This window comes from Narcine bancroftii, chromosome 9 (assembly GCF_036971445.1).
Source record: "Narcine bancroftii isolate sNarBan1 chromosome 9, sNarBan1.hap1, whole genome shotgun sequence".
Lineage (NCBI taxonomy): Eukaryota > Metazoa > Chordata > Chondrichthyes > Torpediniformes > Narcinidae > Narcine > Narcine bancroftii.
The window spans coordinates 90,518,233-90,544,535 of NC_091477.1; the positions used below are offsets into that span (position 1 = coordinate 90,518,233).

Sequence of the window (26,303 nt, forward strand, 5' to 3'; positions counted from 1 at the left end):
ACATTGAACAAGACTTAGATTTGAAAGTCAACGTTGGCTCTGAAAAATTCTTAAACACCCAATAAAGTAATACAGTAGTTTCACATGTCTCTGTTTGCCATTTGGCTTTGACTCGCAAAACAGTTTCCAAATCTTTCTCTCAAAGCTTGGATGATACCAAAATGTAATCATTAATAGTAAATGCCCATTTGTTCTTAAATAATAAGCGGGAGTTAAACCTTTTGGATATTAATCATTTTTGACTTGTATTAAGATGAGCACAGTTAGATAACAACGTGGCGTCACCACGAAATCCAACTTTAAAGGAATCACACGTTGTCCACTGTTCCTTTTGCCAAGTATCATCAACCTACAAATGTGCTATTTTAATTAAAATGGGACATCCTGTTGAGATTTAGTTATACAACGAAATAGTTCAATGACAAGTTAAAAAAAAATAAAACGAACAAGAGGCCATTGAAATGCAAAATACATCAGTTAAAATAGTGGAGAACTTTCTGCTTCATCATTGGAGTGTTGAAGAACGTTCAGCCAATCACCTTTCCCTCCCCTCCAAAAAAAACAACTCTTTACATTGTCATTGGTTCTGGGACAAAGTTAATTAAGAAATAAATCTGTTAATGTTGGTCATGTACTGCATGTGCTCGAACTGGTGCTGGATGTTTGAAATAAATGGTAAAGGAACTGTCACAACAGGTATGTCAGCACGGTAGTTGGTGGTAACTTCACTAGTTTGCACATTAGAACCATTAACCTTGGTATATTCTTTCAAATAGTAAGATCTAAAAATTCAGCTTTGTGACTATTGACAGTACACTATAATCAATATAAACATGTATTTTAATGGTTTATTTTAACATCAACCCTGGAAGAAATTTCTTGTAAAGTAAACACACTTTTTATAAAGTGTGGAGAAGAAATATTTCTGGTGTTTATTTGGGACTAATGCAAAAAGAACCTGATAGCTCTTAACTTTGTTTGACTCACTAACACAGTCGAAGAGGAAACCATGTCAATAATTTGCTTTTTATTTGTCCTGTTTGGCACCTCATGGGTCGTTAAAAAATCTAATATAAATATGTTATATAAAGTATTAATACTGACAGTTTTTTATTCATATCATTTGAGGATTGTATTTAACACTGAATCTTGGCTATTTAACAATTTTGAAACTCACTCAGAATCAAACTCTATTGTGGTGGAAAAGAAGCAACAAATATTTGATTTCAGTGGTTTTAAAGAACCATCAGAGCAGAGTTATTACATACTTGAGTTACATTTTGTAACAAAGAATTCAGTTGTTAGTGGGTAACTGTTGGTTTTACTTACCCCAAACGAACAGAAAATAACCCTTTGTCATTAAAATATTGCACTAACATGGATATATAGTACCATTAAGTGTTTGGAACAATGGTGAGCCTGTTTGTGTCTTTCTATTGCACCTAATACAAATGGAACTGAAAACTGCTTACTGATACCCGAGTGAGGCCATTGCTTGAACGACTCACAACATTGCTCCACTGGAAGATACATGACCAAAGATCAACAATCAACGGCAAATGGCAAATATTTAGTTTCTCCCTTTTCTCTTGCAGATAAGAAGACCAATGGCTGTTAATGGTCATTGCTGTACTTCCTATTTCAAAAAGTGCATTACACTGAAATCTTGTGCTTTTTTTTCTGAAATGACCCCATGCAAAGTTGATACTGCTGTTAACCTATAATGAACAAAAAAAATGACGAAAAGATTTAAATCAGTAAAACCTTCAGCATAATGCAGTTAAATGTATTATGTTTTTTTCCCCAGAAATATTTCTTGTAAATGTTAAGAAATTATGCTGAACTAGAAATCTGTGATTATATTGTACATCCTTTGGATAAAATGCTCTAAGTATTTAGGAATTTCTCAGACTAGAATGGTACATTTCAATTTCTATTATTCTTTGGATTTTTTTGGAACTTTTAAACAATTTCAAAACTTGTGCCAATGGAAATTAGTATGGTGATAATATATAAAAAAATATATAATATCATTATTGTAAGAGCTATGTCAAATTCAACTCTTAAATATTTGCAAAAAATGGCCTTGGATATTACAAGTGGTAGCAACATAATAGCAGAATGTGGCTATTTGCAACATTATACCAAAAATCATGGAATAGTTGCACATTGACAAATAAAGCCTTCACATACTTCACTCTGGACTCATGATTTTGCAGTAAGATGGAATTATTTGGACAACTGCATCTAACCAGTTACAAAAGTGATGAATCTGTTCCTTTGATTTACATTTATTAATAGTTACATGTGAAAAATAATACCAAATCCAGAAAATCAGGACAATCATTTATGCTGCTACTAAGAATAGAGGAGAAATAATTTTTTAGATGTTCAAAAATGGTTTTGGGTAATATGACAAATCTAGATATCTGACATGTCTATACTTTCTATCTGATGATCAAAATGCACCTGAAAGCATATAATTCATTCATCTGATGACTGGTTATTAAAGCTGATGTTGCAGTCCCTGCTGTTGGCAAATATTAAATTTAATTAATTTTATGCATTGTTTTATCTATTTTTTTATTAAATCAGAGTCAACATGAGTTGACTTGCCTGGCTAGTACTCAAAAACACTTCTTAGTGGATCTCAATACCTTAATTTTATGTGTTGCACACAATTATTATTTTACCTATATGGATATGCTTCTATTCTGTTTGCAAATATTGTTTTTTAGATATATATGCACATAATTCTCAAACTTAATAAGCAATATTACATATTATTATAGCATTATTCTGCTTTGAGATACAGCCATATTTTATTTTATTTTTTGTTGTTGTTGCACATTGATAGTTTTAGCTGCTGTTCAACATTGACACCTTTGAATATGGCTGTTTGTGAAGGCTCCATTTGTGCAGGTTGGGTATAAATAAGTTCTCTTAGTTCTGGATAATTGCTGTGCACCATTGAAATGGTCGCTGAAAGATGATAGATGTGTTGCAAAACTTAATAGAAGCAAAATTTTTGAAATAAAGGCTTTAGTTTTTTTTTCATATTTAAGTAACCTGTATTTTACATTCAACGTTCTAACAATGCAAACAAATGCAAGTTATTTTTCTTTGGTCCTGTACCATTAAAATATTTACTTATCTGGTTTTTAGTTGGAACAATGTTTGGTCTTTCTTGGCATACAAAACTGCTATTGTTCCACTTAATCGCAAAAATGGCAGCAAAAGGTGAATTCAAGAAAGATGAAGATTCTACAAGAGATCTATTTCCAACCTCAACTGTACTTGCAGAAGAAGTTGCAACTGATAATTCAGACCTTGCATCTGAAAGTTCCACATTGAAGTCAACATCTCTACGTTTATTTGACACCTTCCCAACAGTCCCTCCATTTGAAGATAATGGAAATTTTACGATTGATTCAGATGAATTCCTTTTTAACTGCTGTGACTGCTGCCCCCCAGTACCAGGTCAAAAGGGTGAACCAGGAGAGCCAGGCGAAGCAGGTAATTATGATATAGAGGTGGAAATGTTTTGTAAATCTTCTGCATCCTCTATCGAGCCAGAGTATAATATCATATGTGTGTTGGTCACTGACAATTTACAGCTGCAATTTGCTCTGGATGCAATGGAAAATATGAAATTTTAAAGAAAGTAACACTCCAAATTTTAATGCCATAGTTCTCATCTCAGTGTGATAAATGAGATAGAAGAATGCATGTAATATTACTAGCTGAACCTGTGTGTGGCCAGGGTCTGTTGACTGAATTGCTGCTATGAATTGCATTGCTTTTTGAAGCTATTTTTATTGCTGTTCTTTTGTTGACATGCTAATAAATATCCCTGAAAAATCTATAGCAAATAAAAGGCTCAAAAAGGTTCCTTTTATTGTTACATTAAAAATAGATAATAATCATAATAATATATTAAAAATGTAAGATCCATGATATACTTCATTTTTGGTCTACTGTAAAGACAGAGTTGCCATTAGCTTAGTTGCCCCTCAGAGAAACAGAAGCAAAAGTGAGTTACTTCAGAGACACTGAATGTGGATTCACCTCCATTGCTCCCGTAGCCTCTGAGTCGAACCATTGGCAAGCTGAGCTCCAGATCCTGTGTCCTTCGCCCCCTGCTCTACTCACTTTACATCTACCACTGTGTGGCTCGGTGTGACAGTAAGACCATTTACAAATTTGCCCATGATACCATGGTAGTGGGTTGTATAAAGGAAGGAGATGAGTTGGCATACAGATTGAAAACTTAGAGAAAGCGAACTAACCACGAAGCGGCACTAAGTTTAAACTTTCATATTTTTACCTACTGGTATTTATTTTCTGCGATTGTTTTTTTTTACCAGTTGCTTGAATTCCAGATAACAGGGATTTTGTGGTATTTTGTTTTAACAAGTAAAATAGTGTACATTAAATTTTAAAAAGAGATAATAAATATAAAAGATGCACAGATAATAAATAATTACAATTTCCAAGGTGCAAGAAAAAAAATCCTTTGTGAGCTTGACCTGCTGAATGTTTGCAGCATTTTCTGACTGTGTAACTTAAATTTAGCTCTTCATTCAAGTAAGTTACTGACTAAACAACCTACAGTTAAAATTATGTTCAAGTTAAAATATGAAAAACATAAATTGAGATTTTGAAAATTGTTATTAATCTGCCAGAAAAGGGCTGATATTGTTTAAAATACTCATATTTTAGATTTTCGGAATAGAAATGGGTCAATATGCTTTTGTTTGAGGATTTACAGTATTCAGTTGGATGCAATATTTATCTATTATTGTAATTATTTTTATATTGATTAAAATGGTTAAGTAGACTCATAATATCTTGATCACACCACCATAATTATGAAAGCAATGGTTGGTTTTAGAGATTTTGGCTTTGATCAAGAGATGAAGTACATTGAGTCTGGTCTGAGTGTAGAGTAGCTTAGTGTAGATTTATGGAGCAGACTCAATGGGCCTAGTGGCCTGGTTCTGTTCCTTTGTCTCTGTGAGGCTTGTGTTTGCATCTCATGCAATGCTCGATTGTGCTTATCTTAGCCGTTGCGTGGTTCCCAACTGACTTCCAACAGTTTTTTCCCACTATTCCTATCTTTCATAGTCATTTGGATTCAGTTTGAAAAAACTTGAAATTAGTTATAATTAAAAAATTAAGAGAATAAGAAATTGATTTGAAATCAATGCAAGTGAATGAAAGTCACATATACCACAAAGTAAAGAAACCTCTTCTCAACATTGACCTTCTTGGTGAAGACCAGCAACCCTAAACAAAAATTGAGCTGTGATGGAGGTCCACTGCTGAGTCCAATGGTGGAATACATTTCATTTCATGATTTTGTGTTCCAGTGTACAGGCCAATAATGTCTAGAACACAATGACGCATGCACTCTTTCTAACTGGCCTATCATTATGTAGCAATCAGGAAACCATCTGAAAGATTCAACCCATTAATTTCCTGATGCATGGGGAGTAGATGCCTGTGAGGGGAATCACAGCAGCAGACCTCAAAGGTTTTTCACGGCATTTATTAAACTACTTTAACACAACCTTTTGATTATTTTTGGGTTTAACAATCACTCAGCTTGAGACAGCATGTTCATCAATTCTAGCAAGCAGATGGTCATCTTCTAGGAAGCTGCAGAGTTGTATACTCACCTGGCCTGTCACACCTTTTCTTCCCTGACAATGATACTCAGCCTCCAGTCTCCTGCACAGTGGATTGTTCCAATTCTCCATACAGTGCATATAGGCACAGTCTTTGTGTCACTGAGAAGTTCCTCATTGCCTTCTGTCATGAGCCTCTAGATTTGACAGTATCACTACAGAAGCAGTAAATGATGCATGGGGAGTAGATGCCTGTCGCTTTGGGAAACTGTCACATTCACTAAATGAGGGAGTCTACCCAAAGTTCACGAATGTAGCACATAATCTCCAAATGTCCTCAAAGAACCGATTACTCCATTAATAAAACAATCCAAGGACAATCAAAGCAAGAACTGTTTTATTAATGATTGATTGTCACCTTAGCTCTCGCCCAACGTCAATGTACCTTTGCTTCAACTTCACTGTTGAGTTTCAGAATCCACAAGATCATCGTGTATAAATAGTCCAGCACCAAAGTTACAATCAACATTATGCTTGACAATTATTTGATGTGTTAACATTTCTAATCTGCCGCTTTTAATATTTCCCTAAAGCATTGTTACTTGGAAGTTGGTGCATTGACATGGTTTCTGAATCTTTGTCCCTCTTTGTGGGTTGAGCTCTCTGAAAGCCCCCCAAAACAACTGATCAGTGTTTAAATTATACCCTCACCCATAACAAAATGCAAAAAAAATTAAAACGTAGCTGAATGGTGCCAGTCATATTCCTTTGAATATTTATGTTTTTGTTTCAATGTATTGCAATCATCAAACACTATTCATCTTGTGAAAAGCAGAGCTCACAGATTTAAGAATTATTCATATTTTCTCACCACATGGAAGGATAGCATCTGGCCCTTTGTCCAGGCCAGCTCTCATTTCCTTTCCCCAGTTATTTCACTGTAAGTATTCATGCACGCGTGCCTATTAACACACTCCTGATTTTTCCACCAGCCACCCTCATCAGAGTAATTTACAGTGAACAATTGACCCATCAGCCAGTATGAATTTGGGATATGCAAGGAATGAGAATATCTGGGAGAATCCCATGCAGTCACAGAATGCTGTCAGTGTAGAGAATGTGCAAACTCCACACTGACAGCATTGGATGTCAGAAGTGATTGCATCACAGTGTGGTACACTGTGAAATGGATCTGAATTCAATTCACAGCACTATAAGAATGGCAGAGTGGATCACTGGAGTCTCCCTCTCCCCCCTCCCCACCACTCCCCCAATCGACGTGATCTACTGGGATCATTATCTGAGGAGGGTGCACAAAGTCATTGAAGACCCCTTTCATTCCACACACAGCATCTTTCAGCTGCTCCAGTTAGGCAAGAGATTCATGAATATCAGAGCCAGGCTGAGAAACATCTTCTGCCGACGGGCAGTGAGAATGCTGAATGACAAAATGAACTACTCACACTACCTATCTGACACTCTTATATTGATGAAGCAACATTTATTTATTTATTTGTATATCTGAATACTTGTTCTATATCTGCATTGCTTGTCTGTATGTGTACTATGTCTATTTGTGTGTCTGGGTGTTTTGCACTGAGGACCAGGAAACAGATGACAATAAACTTGAATTAACTTGAAAACAGCTTGTTGGAGCTGTGAGACAGCTGCAAAACCTACAGTGACACTGAGCCACCCACAATTTATTACTGCAAGTCCTTTCTTGAGCATTTTATGGCATAAAAATAGTAAAAGATGTAAAACAGAGCAGGAATTGAGTCTCTTCCAACATTGCCAATTGGCAATCATATTTGTCATTAATTAATTATTGCATTATTTGATAAAATTTTCTTCTTGGTCTTTAATTTAAACTCAAAAATACTTAGAATTTTTCAACCTGACACTTGTTATTTTTTTTCATTTATTACAGGATCACCAGGTGAAAAAGGAGATCAGGGGATAGCAGGTTTACCTGGGACCCCAGGGATTCCTGGTGTAAGGGGTTCTGAGGGAGAACGAGGTAAGCTAAATATCGAATACCTCAGTCCAAGAATTAATCAGTTGTGTCACTGAGTTGTTCTTTTGATAGCAGCGGCTCCGACATAATAAGAACTATTCTCAAGCACATATTTGTGGATTACTTTGCGCAGCTCATCAAATTGACCAGTGAGCTACTGAGTGAGTTGCATATGCAGTCTGGATGTACCTGACATTAACCTTCCCTTGTGTCTCTGATCTGGCACCATCCCTCTCATTGATTTCTCCGGTTTCTGTTAGCGTCCCCTCCATTTATCCCTTTGTCTCCTTTCGTCTGTCTGTCTGTCTGTCTGTCTGTCTGTCTCTCTCTTTTTCCTTTTCCCTCTTTCTCCTCTCACTCAGATTTGCATTCACAGAGCCAAACCCTCCCTCCGCCGATCAATTCTCATCTTTCCTCTTTCCTATCCATATCCAATTATCACCTTTTGTCTGTCGGTCTGTGCTCCTCCCCCTGCCCTTTCTTTTCTACTCCCCAGCCTTTTAATTCAGGCACCCGCCTGCTTTTTGCTCAGGCCTGGAACAACTGGTTATATATCTTTACCTCCTGTGGACGCTGCAAGACCTGCTGAGTTCCTCCAGCATTTCTGTGTTTTTACTAAGAAAAGATTTATTCACCAAGCTGGGGAGCAAAGTGCATGAAGGATGAATTACACAGGCTATACACCACACCCCAAAAGTTAAATAAATGGGACCCAACAGAATCAGACAGATGATTTTGTTGTAAGAAGGAAACGGGAACAACAGTACATGCAATTTGGGCATGTGAGAAAGTGGACAAGTTTTGGGAAGATCTAAACCAGGTATTAAATAAAATCACAAAAAGCAACATACCAAAATATCCAGAGATCTTTCTTCTAAGTAATATAAGAAGTAAAGAACTTGGACTTGATTTGGATGGAGCACAAAAAAGATTTATTATGATAGCCTTAGCTGTAGCAAAAAAAATGTATTATGTCAACCTGGAAATTAGAAGATAGCCTGAGAATACAGCAATGGTACATAGAAATGAATAAATGTATTCCATTGGAAAAAATAACATATAATTTAAGAAATAACATCACAGTATTCGAACAAATTTTGGGAACCGTACATGGAACACAACAGAGAAGTCCTACCGCAGACCTCCACCGCCTAAAATGACAGAAGGAGAAGCAGACGAAATGAACTGACCCAGTATGTAAAAGTAGATGACACAAATTTCTTGTTTATTTTCATTGTGTGATGACACTGTTTAATGGGTTTAATGTATCATATAGGTTGAACATTGAGTGGGTGGGGAGGGAGGGGTGAAGGAGGGATGGAATGGAGGGGGGGGAGTAAAGGGAGAAAATGACACTGTATATTCAAGAGGGAAATGTTTGTGTGTATTTTGGTTAGTATGGTTCATAGTGTGAAAAATAAAAAAATAAACAAAAGAAGGATGAATTCAGCAATCAATGCTGACATCTGTCAGTTGCTTCAGGCTGTTAAATTCACAGAAGACCACCGTGATACTCAAAATCTTGGCCTTCAGACCATTTTATGAATCTGCATCTGACACAACTCACAGCTCGTGCTGCAGCCATTCTCTATTCAGACAATGCAATTCATTTGATGGCTGTTATTGTCAAATGGCCTGGCAGTGCACCCTCTTCTTAATTCAATTATGACTCAGCAAACCAGATCCTATAGAGATGGGAATAGCTTTTCATCCAAAAAAAGAAAGGCTCAGGGTGAGGATCAGGGTAAGAAGAGGTAGTGAATTTAGTTGTGTATATTTACTACTTGCAAATCAGAAAGAGATTGTTGAAGATTGGGGGACAAAGGCACAGTGGGATGTGAAAAGGTAGATTAGATACGAATATGTTATCATGTTGATTGAACTCCAACCCACTGCTGGCCAGGGATTTGTGGTGGCTGCTTTGTTAATGGCTAGTCCAGATATTGGCTTTACCAATTTATTGCCAACTTGTCCCAAAAAATACATTTTAAATTATGTTGCAAAGATTACATTGATTAAATAAATGTGAACGTTTGAAAGTTTTATAGGGTAGGTGTGGGTGGTAAAAGTTTATGCATTTCAATTGGGAGATGCAATTGACAGAGATTTTTGTACGATGGTGGTCAAGATAGGATTTTTAGATGGATTCAATGACCCATACACATATATTCATTCCATTTTGTCTGGCATGGTAGCCAAGTCCTGGGCTACCTTGATCACTACCGTAAATAATTGGTGTTCAGAATAGTTTCTTGGATACAGAATGCAGAAAGACATCGATTTCCTTTTAGTCACCTCATTCATGAAGATGCAATTTATTTTTATATTTAGATGTTCCGCATCTAAAGGTTTCAGGCCCTTCCAGCCTGTGAGCCTGTGCCCCCTAAATACACTAATTAAGCTACAACCGCCATATGTTTTGAAGAATAGGAGGCAACCAGAGTGCCTGGAAGAAATCCACTCAGACATGGGGAGAACGTACAATTTCCTTACAGTCAACACTGGATTTGAACCCGGGTTACTAGAGCTGTAATAGCATTGTGCTAACTGCTACACTAACTGTGCTGTCATGTGAAAACTTGGGTGTCTACTCCCTTTGGCATTCTGCTATCGATTGCTTCGACCTCACCAGATTTTTGAAATATCTATGCCTGGTGTCACTGTGATGAGAATTATGGTTCTCACAGGGTAGATGCATTGGATGTTTAAAAAAAAGACACTTTTGTACACTTAAGGTACAACATGCATCCAGTCAAATTGGCCCAATTTACTTACCATATATACTTGTGTAATCATCGATACCCACATCTCTATCGGGCACACAAAACTCAAAACAGTCAACCAGTTTACCTATCTCGGCTGCACCATTTCATCGGTTGCAAGGATCGACAACGTGATAGACAACAGACTCGCCAAGGCAAATAGCACCTTTGGAAAAGAGTCTGGAAAAAGAGTCTGGAAAAACAAAAGAGACACAAAAGAGTCTGGAAAAACAACCAGCTGAAAAACCTCACAAAGATTAGAGTATACAGAGCCATTGTTATACCCACACTCCTGTTCGGCTATGAATCATGGGTCCTCTACTGGCATCACCTACGGCTCCTAGAACGCTTCCACCAGCGTTGTCTCCGCTCCATCCTTAACATTCATTGGAGCGACTTCATCACCAACATCAAAGTACTTGAGATGGCAGAGGCTGACAGCATCGAATCCACGCTGCTGAAGATCCAACTGCACTGGGTAGGCCACGTCTCCAGAATGGAGGACCATCGCCTTCCCAAGATCGTGTTATATGGCGAGCTCTCCACTGGCCACCGAGACAGAGGTGCACCAAAGAAGAGGTACAAGGACTGCCTAAAGAAATCTCTTGGTGCATGCCACATTGACCACTGCCAGTGGGCTGATATCGCCTCAAACCGTGCATCTTGGTGCCTCACAGTTCGGCGGGCAGCAACCTCCTTTGAAGAAGACCGCAGAGCCCACCTCACTGACAAAAGACAAAGGAGGAAAAAGCCAACACCCAACCCCAACCAACCAATTTTCCCTTGCAACCGCTGCAACCGTGTCTGCCTGTCCCGCATTGGACTTGTCAGCCACAAACGAGCCTGCAGCTGACGTGGACATTACCCCTCCATAAATCTTTGTCCGCGAAGCCAAGCCAAACATCGATACTGTGTAATAGTTGACTCACCCCCTCCTTAGGCTAAAAAAATTGGATGTTTTTGTCTGACCTATGTAAATGTTGGCTTTTTTTTTGCCCCGACCGCCTGCCCATCCGAGCTCCTGATGCCCATCAATGAATCTTTGTCCCGGTCACCTATCCATCTGAACTCCTGGCACCCTGGCTGTCTGCCCATCTGAGCTTCTGACCATGGATCCTTGCCCTGGCCACCCACCCATCTCAACTGTCAAAACTATGGCCACCCACCCATCTGAGCTCCCAATGCCCCAAACTTGAATTTACCACCTGATCCTGGCCATCTGAGCTCCTGGCCATCTGAGCTCCTGGCCATCTGAGCTCCTGGCCATCTGAGCTCCTGGCCATCTGAGCTCCTGGCCATCTGAGCTCCTGGCCATCTGAGCTCCTGGCCATCTGAGCTCCTGGCCATCTGAGCTCCTGGCCATCTGAGCTCCTGGCCATCTGAGCTCTTGACACCTTGAATGATGCAAGTACTTACCAAGGTCAAAAGTTTGCAAAATTTGACCCACCCCCCGCTCCTTTTTTTTGGCCCAAAATAAGTGGTCAAAAATTTGACAATTACATGAGTATATTATATATCCATAACTCTATGCCATGTTTTCAAGTGTGAATATATTCTCTCTCAGGATACTTTGAGAGGGAATTCCATATTTATATTTGTTTCTTCTTGACAAATTAACCTTTTTTTAAGTTATTATAATTGAATTTTGATATATGGTGCAATTTAGAGGGGTGCATTTTGTCTTCTAAAACTAAATATTGAATGTACTCGTTTTAAAACAAGACATTCTTGTGTTTAGGACCAAAAGGAGACCGTGGTCTAGATGGATTTGATGGGCTTCCAGGATTTGTAGGAAAACCAGGGGAGAAAGGTATGGTAATGAAGATGCAATTGATCCAATCACAAATTCATGTTTATTGTCCAAAATTCTAATGAAATGCCCCATTTAGAAGCTCAGTATAAAATAATATCAAGTGATCTTCGCATTAAAAAGAGGGGTTTTCATGGTAATAGATGGCAGATTGTTATTTACTCTATTTTCTGTGATTGATTATAACCCATCTTACAACGGATAATATCGTTTCATTTGTTCCTATTCCCAAACAAAATATTTAAATCAAACCTAAAAATCTTAAAAATTAATAAAAAAGCAGAAGCAATAGAAACACACAAACAGAAGAAAACAGGATCAGGAATGTTCCACCTCCCCCTTCACATCCTAATATTTCATACTGTTCCAGGAACTAGCCCATTGATTCTCTTCTGGACTGCTCCAATCCTTTCTTATATTAGGGAACCAAAATTCATACACTGTCCATCAGGTGTGACCTTACTAATACCCTGTGCAATGGTAACAATATTTTTAAAGTTCATTCTTCCAGGCCATAAAGGCCAATATATTATTACTTGATAATGTTTTGTGTTTCACTGGTATCCTTTTATATTCTACTTTATGGAAGGAATAGATTTTCATTTGATTTTTTTTTTCTCACATAAGTGAATAATCTCACATTTTCCAACATGAAACTCCATTTGCTAAGATTTTTCCCATTTACTCAAACTATCTATGATATATTTCAGAGCCCAAATAACCTTACTGGTTAAAAAAAACATAAGAAATAGATGTTGGAATTGGCTATATGACCCCACATACCTCTGCTATCATTCATAGCTCACAGCTGATCATTTACCTCAGTACCACTTTTATGTACATATTCCCTTGAGTCTCATAATTTTAATAAAATATATCATTCTTACTTTGAATGATCTCAGTGACAATGCCTGCATAGACTTCAGATATAAAATTCGAAAGGTTCGCTACAGTCTGAGTGGAAACCTTTCCTGTTACTTCAGTATTTTCTGGCTGACATTTTACTTTGAGGTTATTAACAGTATTACTAGACAGATCAGTTAGGAGAAACTTCCTTGCATCTAGCCCATTAAGCCTGGTGAGTATTTACTGTCACATATCAAAAATGCAGAGATAGAGGTAGCTTTGCAATTAGACCAGTAGTTGTCTCATACATGGTATAACAAGTAAAGCAGAGTACAAAATGCTGTTACAGAAAGATATCAGGTAGTACAGAGCAAAGACAACAAAATTTAGGGGTTATTAAGGAGTTTGGTAACTGCCTTGAATCTGGTGGTGTGTGATCTCACTTATGAATCTTCTTGATGGATGCAGGGGTGACGAGAATGTGGCCAGGATGGGTTGAGTCTTTTTAATATGTTAATTTATTTTCCAAGACAGTGGAAGTTATAGATGGAGTTGATGGAAGAGAGGGAATTGTCTATAATGGGCTGAGCCACGTTCACAACTGCCCTGTCTGTCATTTCTTGTGGTCTTGGAATGGAGAAGTTCCTACACCATGCAGTCTTCCATCCTCATGGGATAGTTTCACTAGTGTACCTAGAGAAGTTGTTGATAGATGTTGGTGACATGCCAAATTTCCTCAGGCTTCTGAGAAACTAGATGAGTTGATGGATCAGGATGAGACACTGAGATGTTTACCTCGGGACCTGAATCAATCTTCACTCTAGCAACATTGATGTGGGCTGGGGAGTGAGCTTCACCCTTCCTCCAAAAGTCCATAATGAGCTCATTGCTCTTGCTAACACTGAGAGAGAGGTTCATTCCTCCTGTTTGAACAATTGCTCTGTGATAGGAATCACTAATCTTTGTTCAATTCTCTCTACTCTCAGCACATATTTCTTTAGTTATGGGGGCTGGAACTGTACACAGTATCTTGGGTATATCATCAAGGCTATTAACTACGGAGTATTTTTTAAATTAAGCACTCAAGTCTTTTGCCATAAAGGCCATCATATTGTTTAACTTCTCAATTGCTGCAGTGCTTGCATAAAAACTTGTATCAAAGAACACCCATGCACATCTGAAAACTAACAGTATTCAGTTCCTCACCACTTCATGAAAACCCTACTCTTCTCCCATAGTGTTGACCTCGTATTTCTGAACAGATGTCCCATTTGCCATGTTGTTTTAATCTGTCTGTATCCATGAAGCCTCTCTGTATCCTCCTCACAACCCACACCAACTGTCAGCTTTGCACCATCATTATCTAACTCCGAATATAGTTTTATCCATCATCCTTGAACACAAATTGACATGGATGATTGACAGCACAAATTTGGTGACTAGGATCCCATTTTAATTTGTATCTAAACCACTACGTTGAAACATGAGAATATTGGATTGATCATCTGGTGTGACTTGGGTATTTATTGAAACATGGCTAAGTTGCTTCCAGGCCACACAATCATCTGGAGAGAAGTAAACTGCCATACATTCTAGTTGAGGAACACCCTCTGTTAATCCTCAAAATCAATGTGCCAGCCTTTGCCACCACAAGGTATGTCATCTCACTGACAAGACAGTCTCCTCAGTGGTACTGATGTAGTCATTTATGGGGAGAGAATAGCCTTGGGAATCCTGAGCATCGGTTCCGGTTTTGTAAAGCCTCATTGCACCTGATGGATCATTCTATTCCTGGTTACCTGGTTATATCTTTACTGATATATGTTGGGACACTAGATGGGAGGAATAATGATAACTACAAAGGCATGTACTAGGGATTAATGTCCACCGTCACTGACCGAGCTAGCCGAGTCCTGAAGAACACATCAGCAGCATCTGGTGAATTTTAATTTTTTTTAAGCCTCTACATTTCAGAAATATAATGAAATTTCCTTGACAAGTTTGATCACGACCAAAGTAATGCATGGAACTTTGATGAATATTAAAACTTTCATGGCATTTTTGGGGGAGAATTTAATCTACCATTGGAGGTTCTGCCACTGCTCAGGCCATACTGCCAGAGTCCAGGGCACTGTGTACCAGCAAAGTTGTCCCTCCAAGTTCATACCAGGTAAATATGGGTGTGGGGAAACTACAGATGATGATACGAGGTAAGGGATCAGGTAAACAAATTCTAGCCTGTAAACTCTATTTCTGTCTCTTCAAATTCTGCCCGACCTCTTGAGCATTTCCAGTACTTTCTGTTCCCACATCCTCTGTTTTTACTTTTATATATTATTATATTCAATAATGGTTAACAGCATTTGAGAAAAGTATAACTGTTTAATTCTTTCAGCAGATCTTCAATCAGAAACTTCAATTTTGTTCTTCTCCATCCTGCTGACATATCCAGCATCTTTTTTTTAATAGATATCTAACTCACAGCATTTGGATTCTTTGCTTTTTGATATATACAGGAAAACATGTTTTGATGAGAAAATCAGATTATACAAGAATCGGTTCATTTTCAAAGGAGCTGTTAATTCAGAAAACAACCTTTTAATCTCATGCAAAAAGGAGATCTAAAATCTAACTTTGGTGTAATGTTGAGGAATTTCAGTGAGAGTAAAGTGCAATTCAGCACACAGGTAAATGACAAACCTCTACATTTGCCTGTTTCACAATTGTTGGTGAAAAGAACTCTGAAAGCAGGCATAATTTATAGGAGTGATAACCACTCTTCACTTCTCCCCTCCTAATTTTGTTTCAATGCAATAATACTTGGAAGGGGTTAGCAATTGGGCTGCTCTCTTATTCAAGATGTCATTTTGAATCGGAAAAGGAATAATCAAAGAGGATTTAAAGATTCTAAATGAAACTGTAATGATCTTCGTTGAGAACATTTTGGATTGCAGAGCTATTTAACAGACTACCCACCCTTTGAGATTATATGAGCATTGTTAATGATAATGGAGGCTGTTCCATTGATTAGCTCTCAATATTGCAAGTATTCTGGTGATTTGTATTTTCTGAATTATTGTTATTTTGAAAGATTCAATGATCTTTAGGTACAATTATGCAATGCTCTTTTCTAAAGATACTGAAAATATTTTAACAACTTAAATTACAAGAAAGTGGATCTTAAACATTCACCCAAAATATCTCCTAAAATTATGTAGCACAAATCTACATTACCAAAATAAAGGGGATTATCTTGTTTAATAGCTGTTAATCACCATTATAGCAGAAAATATTTTAGCAATATCATGCGGTTAAATTTTTAAAAATTTTTAAATTCAATTTGTCCTTCAATTACCTCAATCTCCTGACTATAAATTGATTGCTTTGTTTTCTGTTTGAACTTTTGCATTAAATAAAATGCGACAGTTTAGTCTATTTAACAAATTTAGTGCATATTAATGTGAATAATTGTAGAAGAAAGTGCAATTCATCTGCTTACCCTTGTTTCTCAGTCACCAGTTAAGTGCTTAGCATAACTGAAAATCCATCCTATTTTTGTTTATAATTCTTTTGAAGCATGCTTCTGATTTATTATTATTTTCATTTCAAATCCTTGTAACTTCTGAACACTAGAAGATTTTTCCAGCCATCTTTGTGTTTTTATTTCAGGTGAGCAAGGAGCAAAAGGTGATAAAGGGAACATTGGCCTGCCTGGATTTAAAGGAGATAAAGGAGACAAAGGAGGTCCGTGTGAAAATGGAACCAAAGGAGAAAAGGGAGAGCAGGGAGATGTGGGCAAAATGGGGTTAACTGGTGGAAAGGGTGAGAAAGGTGGGAAAGGTGACATAGGAGAGAAAGGAGAGTGTGGGGACGTTGGAGAGAAGGGAAGTCACGGGGAATCTGGTGCAGATGGTGAAAAAGGTGACAAAGGAGAAAAAGGAGAGCAGGGGACTGATGGTATCAAGGGAGCTGATGGAATTAATGGTGAAAAGGGAAATCAAGGAGAAAAAGGAGACAAGGGGGACCGAGGATTACTGGGGCCGAAAGGATTAACAGGTCCAAAAGGAAGAGATGGTAGCAGAGGTCTGCGTGGGTTTAGAGGAAGTCGTGGACTAAGAGGTTTGCCAGGGCAAAAAGGCGAGGATACAAAAATTACACCATCTGCATTTAGTGTAGGATTGTTGCCAAACAAGTCCTTCCCTCCAGTTGGTACCCCAATAAAATTTGAGAAAATTTTCTATAATGACCAGAACATCTACAACCCAGAAACTGGAAAGTTCCATTGCGGTATTGGGGGTGTTTACCTCTTTTCATATCATTTGACCGTGAGAAGTAGACCTATAAGAATTAGTCTGGTTAAAAATGGCATTCGGATCCTGAAAAGTAGAGATGCAATTTTTGGTCAAGATATAGATCAAGCATCTGGCATGGTTATTCTTAAATTGAGACCTAATGATGAAATCTGGTTGATGGTAACTCGAGAGTGGAATGGGGTTTTTGCCAGCAATGAAGATGATAGTACATTTACAGGATTTATTTTGTATCAAGATTAGATTTTGTGTATGTATATATATATTAATTCATCATTTTGTAACCACACTGGAACTCCATTTTGTAACCACACTGGAACTCCATTTTGTAACCACACTGGAACTCCATTTTAGATCTAGTTCTTGCTGGGTCAAAAAGTCAATATTTGAAATAATCATAAAAGTTAAAGTAACTTTTTTATTTTTGGTTTGAATATATTTCACATTGTTACTGAGTACATGATATTAGTTTATTAAACAAATAAAGACAGTGAGAAAATGGCATTTACTTTTTTCTTTGTAGAGATGTTATACCATGAATAGTTAAGATTTAGAGGGATATGGGCAAATCACAGAAAAATGGGTGTAGTTTGCTTACAAAATTTAGTCAGCATGGGCAAGTTGGAGTGAAGGGCCAGGGTTTATGTACTGTAAAGTTCAATGTTTGCACAGCTCAGATCGAGAGCTAGAGGGAAATGCTGGGTGTCTTCGACCCAAGAACCTTTAGACTTTGGCACATGTGTGAGCAAGAAACACAAATCTGAGATGATTTGAAGGTGCATCTTACTTCCTGCACCATCATGGTGGTGAGAAAAAGGATTTTTTGCACCGTTATTATTTTGTACCTGTGATAAATTTTGCTCCAGTCACAGCTTTATGTCACTGAAGGCTAGCATATGATTAGTGATCCCATTGTAGTAGCAATAAAGTTGGTATAGTAATGCGCTTAGATTTCAGATTTATTGTCACGGAACATACATAACACTCACATACATCCCAGAAATTCTTTTTTTCCTGCTGCCATGACGGAATGATCACTAATTGGTAGTGCAAAAAGTCCTTCAAGATGGCGACGCTATCTGCCACTAGTGCGTACCCACGGAGAGCAAGGGAGCGGAGATGCAGCACTCATGCGGGGTCCATCCACTCAGTCAACTGCCATTGGCTCCGGATGGGCTTTGAATGGCCTGTGGAGGGAGCCGATGGTGGTTTTAGTTGAAATCCTGTGCCTGTGGGTCTGCACCCACAATGGCGCCATCTATTAATCGGCAGCAGCCATGAGGGGCTGCAGACTCCAGGGAAGCAGAGAACTGGAGCAGGGGACCAGAGGATGAGAAGATCACACACCATCTGAGAGGGAGAAGTGGAGGAGATGACCCATGGGGACAGTGACTACGGCGGCGAACCAGTGAGGGGGCTCTGAGGCTGAGGGACCAGTGAATGCGGTGGGCTGCTGGCGAATCGAGGCGAGAAACCCATGGAAGCTGTGGGCTGCTGCAGACTGGTGTTGGGAGATGTGTGCCGGGCTATGGACTGCTGGAGACTGGCTCAAATTGGCTGGAAGGGTACCAGATATTGGAAATGGGATGCAAAGATGTGCTGTGGTGCTGGAGGGTCCCTGATCACATCAGAGGTTCTGATCTGGAGTTTGGGCTGCCGATGAATTGGACTGAACTCTGTGTGGCTGCAGAAGTGGTGGAGGTGAATCTATCGACATTCGGTGACTCTGGGGGGATCGGTGCTGGGACCATTGTTGTTTGTCATCTCCATCAATGATCTGGATGATAATGTGGAAAACTGGATCAGTAAATTTGCAGTTGACACAAATTTGCAGTTGTGGGCAGTGAGGTGGGCTTTCAAAGCTTGCAGAGGGATCTGGACCAACTGGAAAAATAGGCTGAAAAATGGAAGATGAAATTTAATGCAGACATGTGTGAGGTGTTGCATTTAGGAAAAACAAACCAAGAAAGGACATACACGGTAAATGGTCGGGCACTTGGAAGTGCGGTAGAACAGAGAGATCTGGGAATACAGACACAAAATTCCCTGAAGGTGGCATCACAGGTAGATAGGGTTATGAAGAGAGCTTTTGGCATATTGCTCTTTATAAATTAAAGCATTGAGCACAGGAGTTGGAGTGTTATGGTTAAATTGAATAAGACATTGGTGAGGCCAAATTTGGAATATTGAATGCAGTTTTGGCCACCTAACTACAGGAAATATATCAATAAGATTGAAAGAGTGCAGAGATTCACTGGCTGTTTTCTGGACTTCAGGAACTAAGTTACAGGGAAAGGTTAAACAGATTAAGACTTTATTCCCTAGAGCACACATGTCAAACTCTGGCCCGCGGGCCAAATTTGGCCTGCGATATAATTATATTTGGCCCGCAAGATCATTTCAAAAATGTATTAGTGGTGGCCCGCCCTGCAGCGAGAGCCGATGCTGTTTTTTGGTAATGTCACCCCCACCATCCTCCCCCTTCATTGCACATCCTTCCCCATTGTAACACGAGAAATTGTAACACGAGAAGTCTGTCGATGTCATCAGCCGGCAAGCCGGTTGGAAGGCTCCCCGCACAACCAGTCACTTCTCCCACCTGTCGAGCAGTGCGGCGGATGGGCGAGCGCCTGTGATTTCCTGTCGGCACGACGGGCATGGCAGGCTGCGCACGGCCCCCAGGCAGCGCGAGCCCCACGCGACTGGCACCGGACGGCCCTTCCACAGCGTGAGCGCACTTCTCCCGGTCGCCACGGCCTTCAGCGCTTGCACCTGCGCGGACCCCAGGGACGTGAAGAGAGAGATGGTGGCTGTCCGCAAAGGCTGATCGGCAGCGTGCTGGGCCTGAGTGGGTGGGTAAGCAGGGGTGGGCAATGGGTGTAGGTGAGGAGTAATGGGCAGGGGAAGTTATGGTGGTGCGAGGGGCAGTTAGAGGGAGGGATGAGTAGAAGGATGGGTGGATAGGGAAGAGGTAAAAGGGGAGGGGCAGGGCGAGTAGGGGAGGGGTGATTAGAGGGTGAGAGATGGGTAGAGGGAGGAACAGGTTGAGGGGAGAGGCAGTAGAGGGGCGTGTATAGGATGGGGTGGGTAGAGGCAGAGCGAGTGGAGTGAGGGGTGAGTAGAGTTTGGGTAAAGGACTGGTCAGGTAGAGGGATGGTGGGTCGAGGGTGAATAGAGGCCTAGAGCCTGAGGAGTGAGCAGGAAATGCTGAGTCCTGATGCAGGCCAAAATGGACACAGCCTGTGAATGCTGACTACATCTCCACAGGGACCAAATAGGTTTCCCTCAGGTCAAGCAAAGGGTGAACTTGAGCTACCTACTCCTGACCTGTAACATTATCCTCCTAAAGTTATATCCTAAAGTTTAACATTACATATGTTGAAAGAAGAGAAAACATGCAGATGTTGTTGAAAATTTTCAATAAATATTTAGTTCGGCCCTCGACTTAGTCCAAGTTTTTAATTTTGGCCCTCCGTGAATTTGAGTTTGACACCCCTGCCCTAGAGCATAGAAGACTGAGGGGAGATTTGATAAAAGGTATTTACACTATGAGGGGGATAGACAAAGTAAATGTAGGTAAGCTTTTTCCACTGAGGATAGGTGAGATACAAACCGGAGGACAAGGTTTAAGGGTGAAAGGGGAAAAGTTTAGTGGGGGGAAACATTAGTGGGAACTCGACACAGAGAGCGGTGGGAGTGTGGATCGAGCTGCCAGCTGAAGCAGTGAATGCAGGCTCAATTTTAATTTTGAAAAAGGTACATGAATGGGAGTGGTATGGAGGGCTATAGTCAGGGTGCAGTCAGTGTGACTAGGGAGAATAATGGTTCAGCATATACTGGAAGGGCCGTACAAGGAGTACTGTGCTTTCAACTGAATCCATCTGAGTTGGAGACAATAGATGATGCTGTTTAGAGAATTACAGAAACAGCTGGAAGAATAACATTTTTCAATTGCATTTGTGGAGATTAGGTAATATTTTGGAGATGGCTCTTCATCAGTACATGCTTTGTTGTCAGATTGTGCAGATGATAGAACAGGAAGATTGTCAACTGGTCATGTCGAAGCCAGTTGTTTAAAGGCAAGAAGTAGATGAAAGCAGAAGCATGGGAAGTGGAATTGATTCGAATCCTGCACAGGGACCAGAGGAAGAATTTTAATTGAAGTCTAAGGAAGGGCTGCAATTACTTATATTTTTCACACTAAAATGAAATTTGATTTTAAAAATTACACTATTTTAACTGATAAAAACACACCATGCCAAAGTATTATAGAAAACTTCAAATATGTGACTGCAGTTAGAAAAAGCTGTTAACATCACACTGTTAGGTATTCCAATCTCAAAGGGTTGCACAGATCAGAACTGCGGCCTTTGACCCATCACATCCATGCTGGCCTTTTACTTATTACCTTTACAGTGCCAGGGTTTGAATCCCGCTGTAAGGAGTTTGTATATCCTCCCTGTGTCTGTGTGGGTTTTCTACAGGAGCTCCCGTTTCCTTCCACCGTTCAAAACGTACCAGGGTGTAGGTTAAGGGGGTGTAAATTGGGTGGCATGGACTTGTGGGCCGAAAATTTAATTTTCTCTCTTGCATTTTTTGTATCTATATAGAGAAAGAATATTAGAACAAAGAGTGTACAATGGGATATAAATCTACTCTGTGGTAAGAGTTTGAGTTACGAGGTCTACTTCTGATGAGTTCAAATGAGTTAATGTTTCTTTTTCATTTATTTCTTTATGATGTGGACATTTATAGCAAGGGCAACAGTTATTCCTCATCATTATTGCTCTTGAGAAAATGGGTCATGGATCATTTTTTTGAAATATTGAAATTGTTCTGATGGATCTAAACTCACACAGCTGTTGTCAGTGAGCTCCGGGATTTAGACCTTAAGAATTTAGGTTCTTTAATATCATTAATAGTTTTGAGAGTGAGTGAAGAAAGATTTTTTTTCTGGGTGGATTTACAATTTTTTTTGCAAGGTGTTAAAATTCTTTAGGAGGATTGTTCCATTCATTGTTACAGTAAATACAACAATGAAAGAATAAAAGCTAAAAAAGGAAGACGAGGAAGTTATCAGGTTATGGGTAAAGAAAGGAGAAAATGATTATTTTAGGTTTACTGAAATTAAGAGAATGTATGTACATCAGGGGCTGATTAGCTTTTGATCATATATTGACCTTATGCAACTTGATTATAATTTTTAAATAATGATGCAAACCAAAATTAAACCTGAACCCTTTAAGGATGATATGGGAAAGATGATTTTTCCAAAGACCATTCAAGGGCATCACCACTGGTTATATAATTTTGTACAATGATATGGTAATGAATAATTTACAGCTTATACTATTTTAAATGTGACATATTTACCACATCAATACACGTTATTTGTTTAACCTAGTGCAGCATGTCTCTGACTGTAATCAAATTTACAATGTGCCACAAATCTTGTTTCAATAGATAAGTTTCTAAACTACTCATAACTCCTTCAACATAACCATAATTCCAGATCCAATCATTGAACAACTAAATTTCCTCTTTCTGTGCTGTAAATGGTCATATGGTTAATGGTGAGATCTGGAAAGTTACTCTTCTGAAGCAAACTTGCTATCATCAATCTTGTACATGATTATTGTTGGTTTCTTCTCTATATCAAATGCCTACATTTATTGGAAACTTCAAAATTGGTGGCTTGAAGCTTTCTTAACCAGAGTCCTGAAAATCCCGAACTTAAATGCTTTGGCAGTTTCAAACTTCCCACTATCAGAGAGGAAGTCTAATTAGGGGGAACACAAAATGCTGGATGCCTGTGGTTAGTTGTGACTGAGGAATATACCAGAAGGTTAGACATCACTTTAGAAAGTCGGACCACCTGGCTATGCTTCTTCCTGTGTACAGGCAGAAACTGAAGAGCACTGCACAGGAGGAGACTGCACATAGATGTTCTGGGGAAGCACCAGAGTGGCTTTGTGATGTCTGAAGTTGGTAAAGTGGGCCATGTTCAAGAACACAAGAGTGGATATGAATGAATATGCCACAGTAGTTATGAACTTTATCAGGAATTACATGGATATGTGTGCTCCTACTAAGACTAGCTTGTGTATTCTAACCAGGGATGAGCCAAAGAATACATAAACTGATGAAGACCAGATCTGTGACATTCAGATCTGGCAATTCAGAAACGCACAGAAGGACCAGGTACAATCTCTGAAAGGCCATTAACAATGCAAAGAAACAATTCTGCACCAAGCTGAAGTCTCTGATAGACACTCAGCACTGGTGGCAGGGCTTGCACAACATCACATGCTACAAGGTGAAACGAGGTCGTATAATTAGCTTCTAGATATGCTTAATGCCTCTTTGCTTGCTTTGAAAGGGAAAACAATGATGTACCCTCACAAGCCCCTATAGCCTGAGTGACTCTGTCATGAAGGAAATCTTCAGGAAGGTGAATCTAGGAAAGTGTCCAGATGGACAGTGTACCTACCTGCGTTCTCAAACCCTGCTCAGACCAACTGACTGGATTTTTTGGAGACATTTTGAATCTCTTCCTACTAAGATCTGAGGTCTACATCTGCTTCCAAAGGACATCCATTAATTCCCCCCAAAAAGCAAAATGATCTCCTCAAGGACAATAAGCTTGGGACTGCCATGATGAAGTGCTTTGAGATGTTAGGTATGGAGCAAGTCATCTCCTGTCTTAGGAAGAATTTGGACCTATTTCAATTCAACTGTCATCATAACAGGTCAATGGCAGATGCTATCACACTGGCCCTCCACTCTGTTTTGCATCTCTTGCAGAGATCCCGTTGATAGACGAACACCTACACCAGGCTGTTGTTCATTGATTACAGCTCAGCATTCGACACTATCAATACCATCAAAATCTATGATCAAACTAAGGGATCTAGGATTCTGTTCACCTTTCTGCAGCTTGATTCTTGACTTCATCATTAGCAAAGAGTGCGGAATCACCTTCTCCTTGCTGACCGTTAACACAGCGACACCTTAAACCTGAATACATTGTCCCCTATATTCAATACATTCATCATTATGCAGCTAAGTTCAGCTCTGATGCAGTCAATAAATTCTCTGATGACAGCACCTTTGCTGGATGAATAACTGATAGTGGTGAATCTGAACACAGGATGGAGGTCGAGAACCTGGCTGGCTGGTGCCAGAACAACATTCTGCTCTCAGTGTCAACAAGAGTAAGGAGCTTGTTGTGGATTTTTAGGGAGGGGAGATTAAGGGACCATGCACTTGTCCGATTTGATGTGGAAAAGGTTAGAATCTTCAAGTTTCTGGGAGTCTACGTCATTGGAAGATCTCTCCTGCAACCAGCACCTCTACTTTTTAAGAAGTCTGAAGAGATTTGCAATGTTGTGAAATATTCTATTAAACTTCCATAGGTGCACTGTGTAAAATATACTGACTGGTTTTATTATGGTCTAACTTGGTAATTCAAGTGCTTGAATTACCAGAAAAACCTACTCAAGTCTATCATGGGCTCTGACCCATCCACTGAAGAAATCCATGTATTGGGCTGCCTCAGAAAGGCAGCCAACATCATAAAGAACCCTCATCTCTTCTCACTGTTACCTTTGGGAAGAAAGTATACAAGACTGAAGTCCAGCTCCTGATTGCCTTGTTCCTTGCAATATTCAGGACCTCCCAAGCCTGTGCTCCACTCCGAGCTCCTTTTTCCATACTCTCCTCTCTTTCCCCACACCTTTTATTCAGTTACCTGTCTAGCCTTGATTCATACCTTGATTCAGGGCTCAGGCCTGAAACTTTGGTTATATTCCTTTGCTTTCCTTAGAGGCTGCGTGACCTGCTGAGTTTTTTCATCACTTTCGTGTATTGCACTGCAATCACAGTATCTGCAGACTTTCCAGTTTAACTTTTTCCAATGGCTATCAGGCTCTTGAACCTCTTCTAACTACCCAAACCATAAACTACTCCAGGACCATAAAATGACCAGTCTGCACTATTGTACAATTTTGTTTACCGGTATTTTTTTTCTTGCACTAACTGGAACTGTGAATATTAATATCTTTCTCTCATTTTTAAAAATCTTTCTTGTACTGGGGTAATTTAATAGATTTTTTTAAAACAAAACTACCTGCAGCAAGTATGAATTTTGGCGCATATGTATATTGACAATAAACTTGGTCATTACAGATAATTTTATAGTTTGGACAAGTCATCTCTAAAAATCTAATTAATTGCCCAAATTATATTGATTTGAAAGAAAACGTATAAATGCAAGCATTATTGCCGTTATTTGTCCTGCATATTCTTGTATGAGAGTAAAAACTCCACCATGAGATCATCGAAAAGGATCCATAAAACTCAATGATTGATATATCTTTATTGTTCTGTGGTGCTTGTTGAGGTTCTCAGTATTATTATGAAATTAATGCTTGTAATCTCAGTCCTATTAGGAAGAAAAAGATCCAGTGGGAATTGTTCATGGAAGCATTAATCACAATTCTTAAACAAAAGCTTAACGTGAATTTCTATAACTTGATACAAGTAATTTTCTTTTTAAAATATTTTAATTATGTTTAATATAAAAAACCTTTATACATTGTCTTCTAATTAATAACATAAATCAAATATCATATACATATCACACAAAAATTGTAAATCAGGAGAATAACCATAATTATTTACTTATCCCATTCAAATTCTATGATTATATTGAGTTAACAGTTAATCCATTCTTCATAATATAACCGATTAATGTTGAATAGAAAATAGATAAGATATAATTAAGATTCCCATATATATATATATATATATATATATCTGTAATACTTCTCAGGTATTTTCGTCTATGATTATATCACAGAATAAGATGAAAATACAAGTTATTTTCCATATGGTTAACTTTTGTTTCCATTCACTATCATTCTCAGT

The 26,303-nt window shown here is 39.0% G+C and overlaps 1 protein-coding gene across 3 annotated transcripts; it reads left to right on the plus strand.

Annotated features, from left to right (window-relative positions):
• Nucleotides 1–592: 592 nt before the first annotated feature.
• Nucleotides 593–26,038, plus strand: otol1b (otolin 1b). Of its 3 annotated transcripts, XM_069896804.1 has the most exons (7): nucleotides 593–696; nucleotides 3,166–3,516; nucleotides 7,561–7,650; nucleotides 12,148–12,219; nucleotides 16,735–16,809; nucleotides 21,986–22,037; nucleotides 25,817–25,907. In XM_069896804.1, the coding sequence occupies exons 1-6, from the start codon at nucleotides 621–623 to the stop codon at nucleotides 21,997–21,999; spliced, it is 678 nt and encodes a 225-aa protein (XP_069752905.1). In that variant the 5' UTR covers nucleotides 593–620; the 3' UTR covers nucleotides 22,000–22,037; nucleotides 25,817–25,907. The 3 variants fall into 3 exon arrangements, with proteins under 3 accessions (XP_069752905.1, XP_069752904.1, XP_069752903.1); XM_069896803.1 differs by having other exon boundaries at nucleotides 21,986–26,038; XM_069896802.1 differs by lacking the exons at nucleotides 21,986–22,037; nucleotides 25,817–25,907 and having other exon boundaries at nucleotides 16,735–17,874.
• The last annotated feature ends 265 nt before the right edge of the window (nucleotides 26,039–26,303 follow it).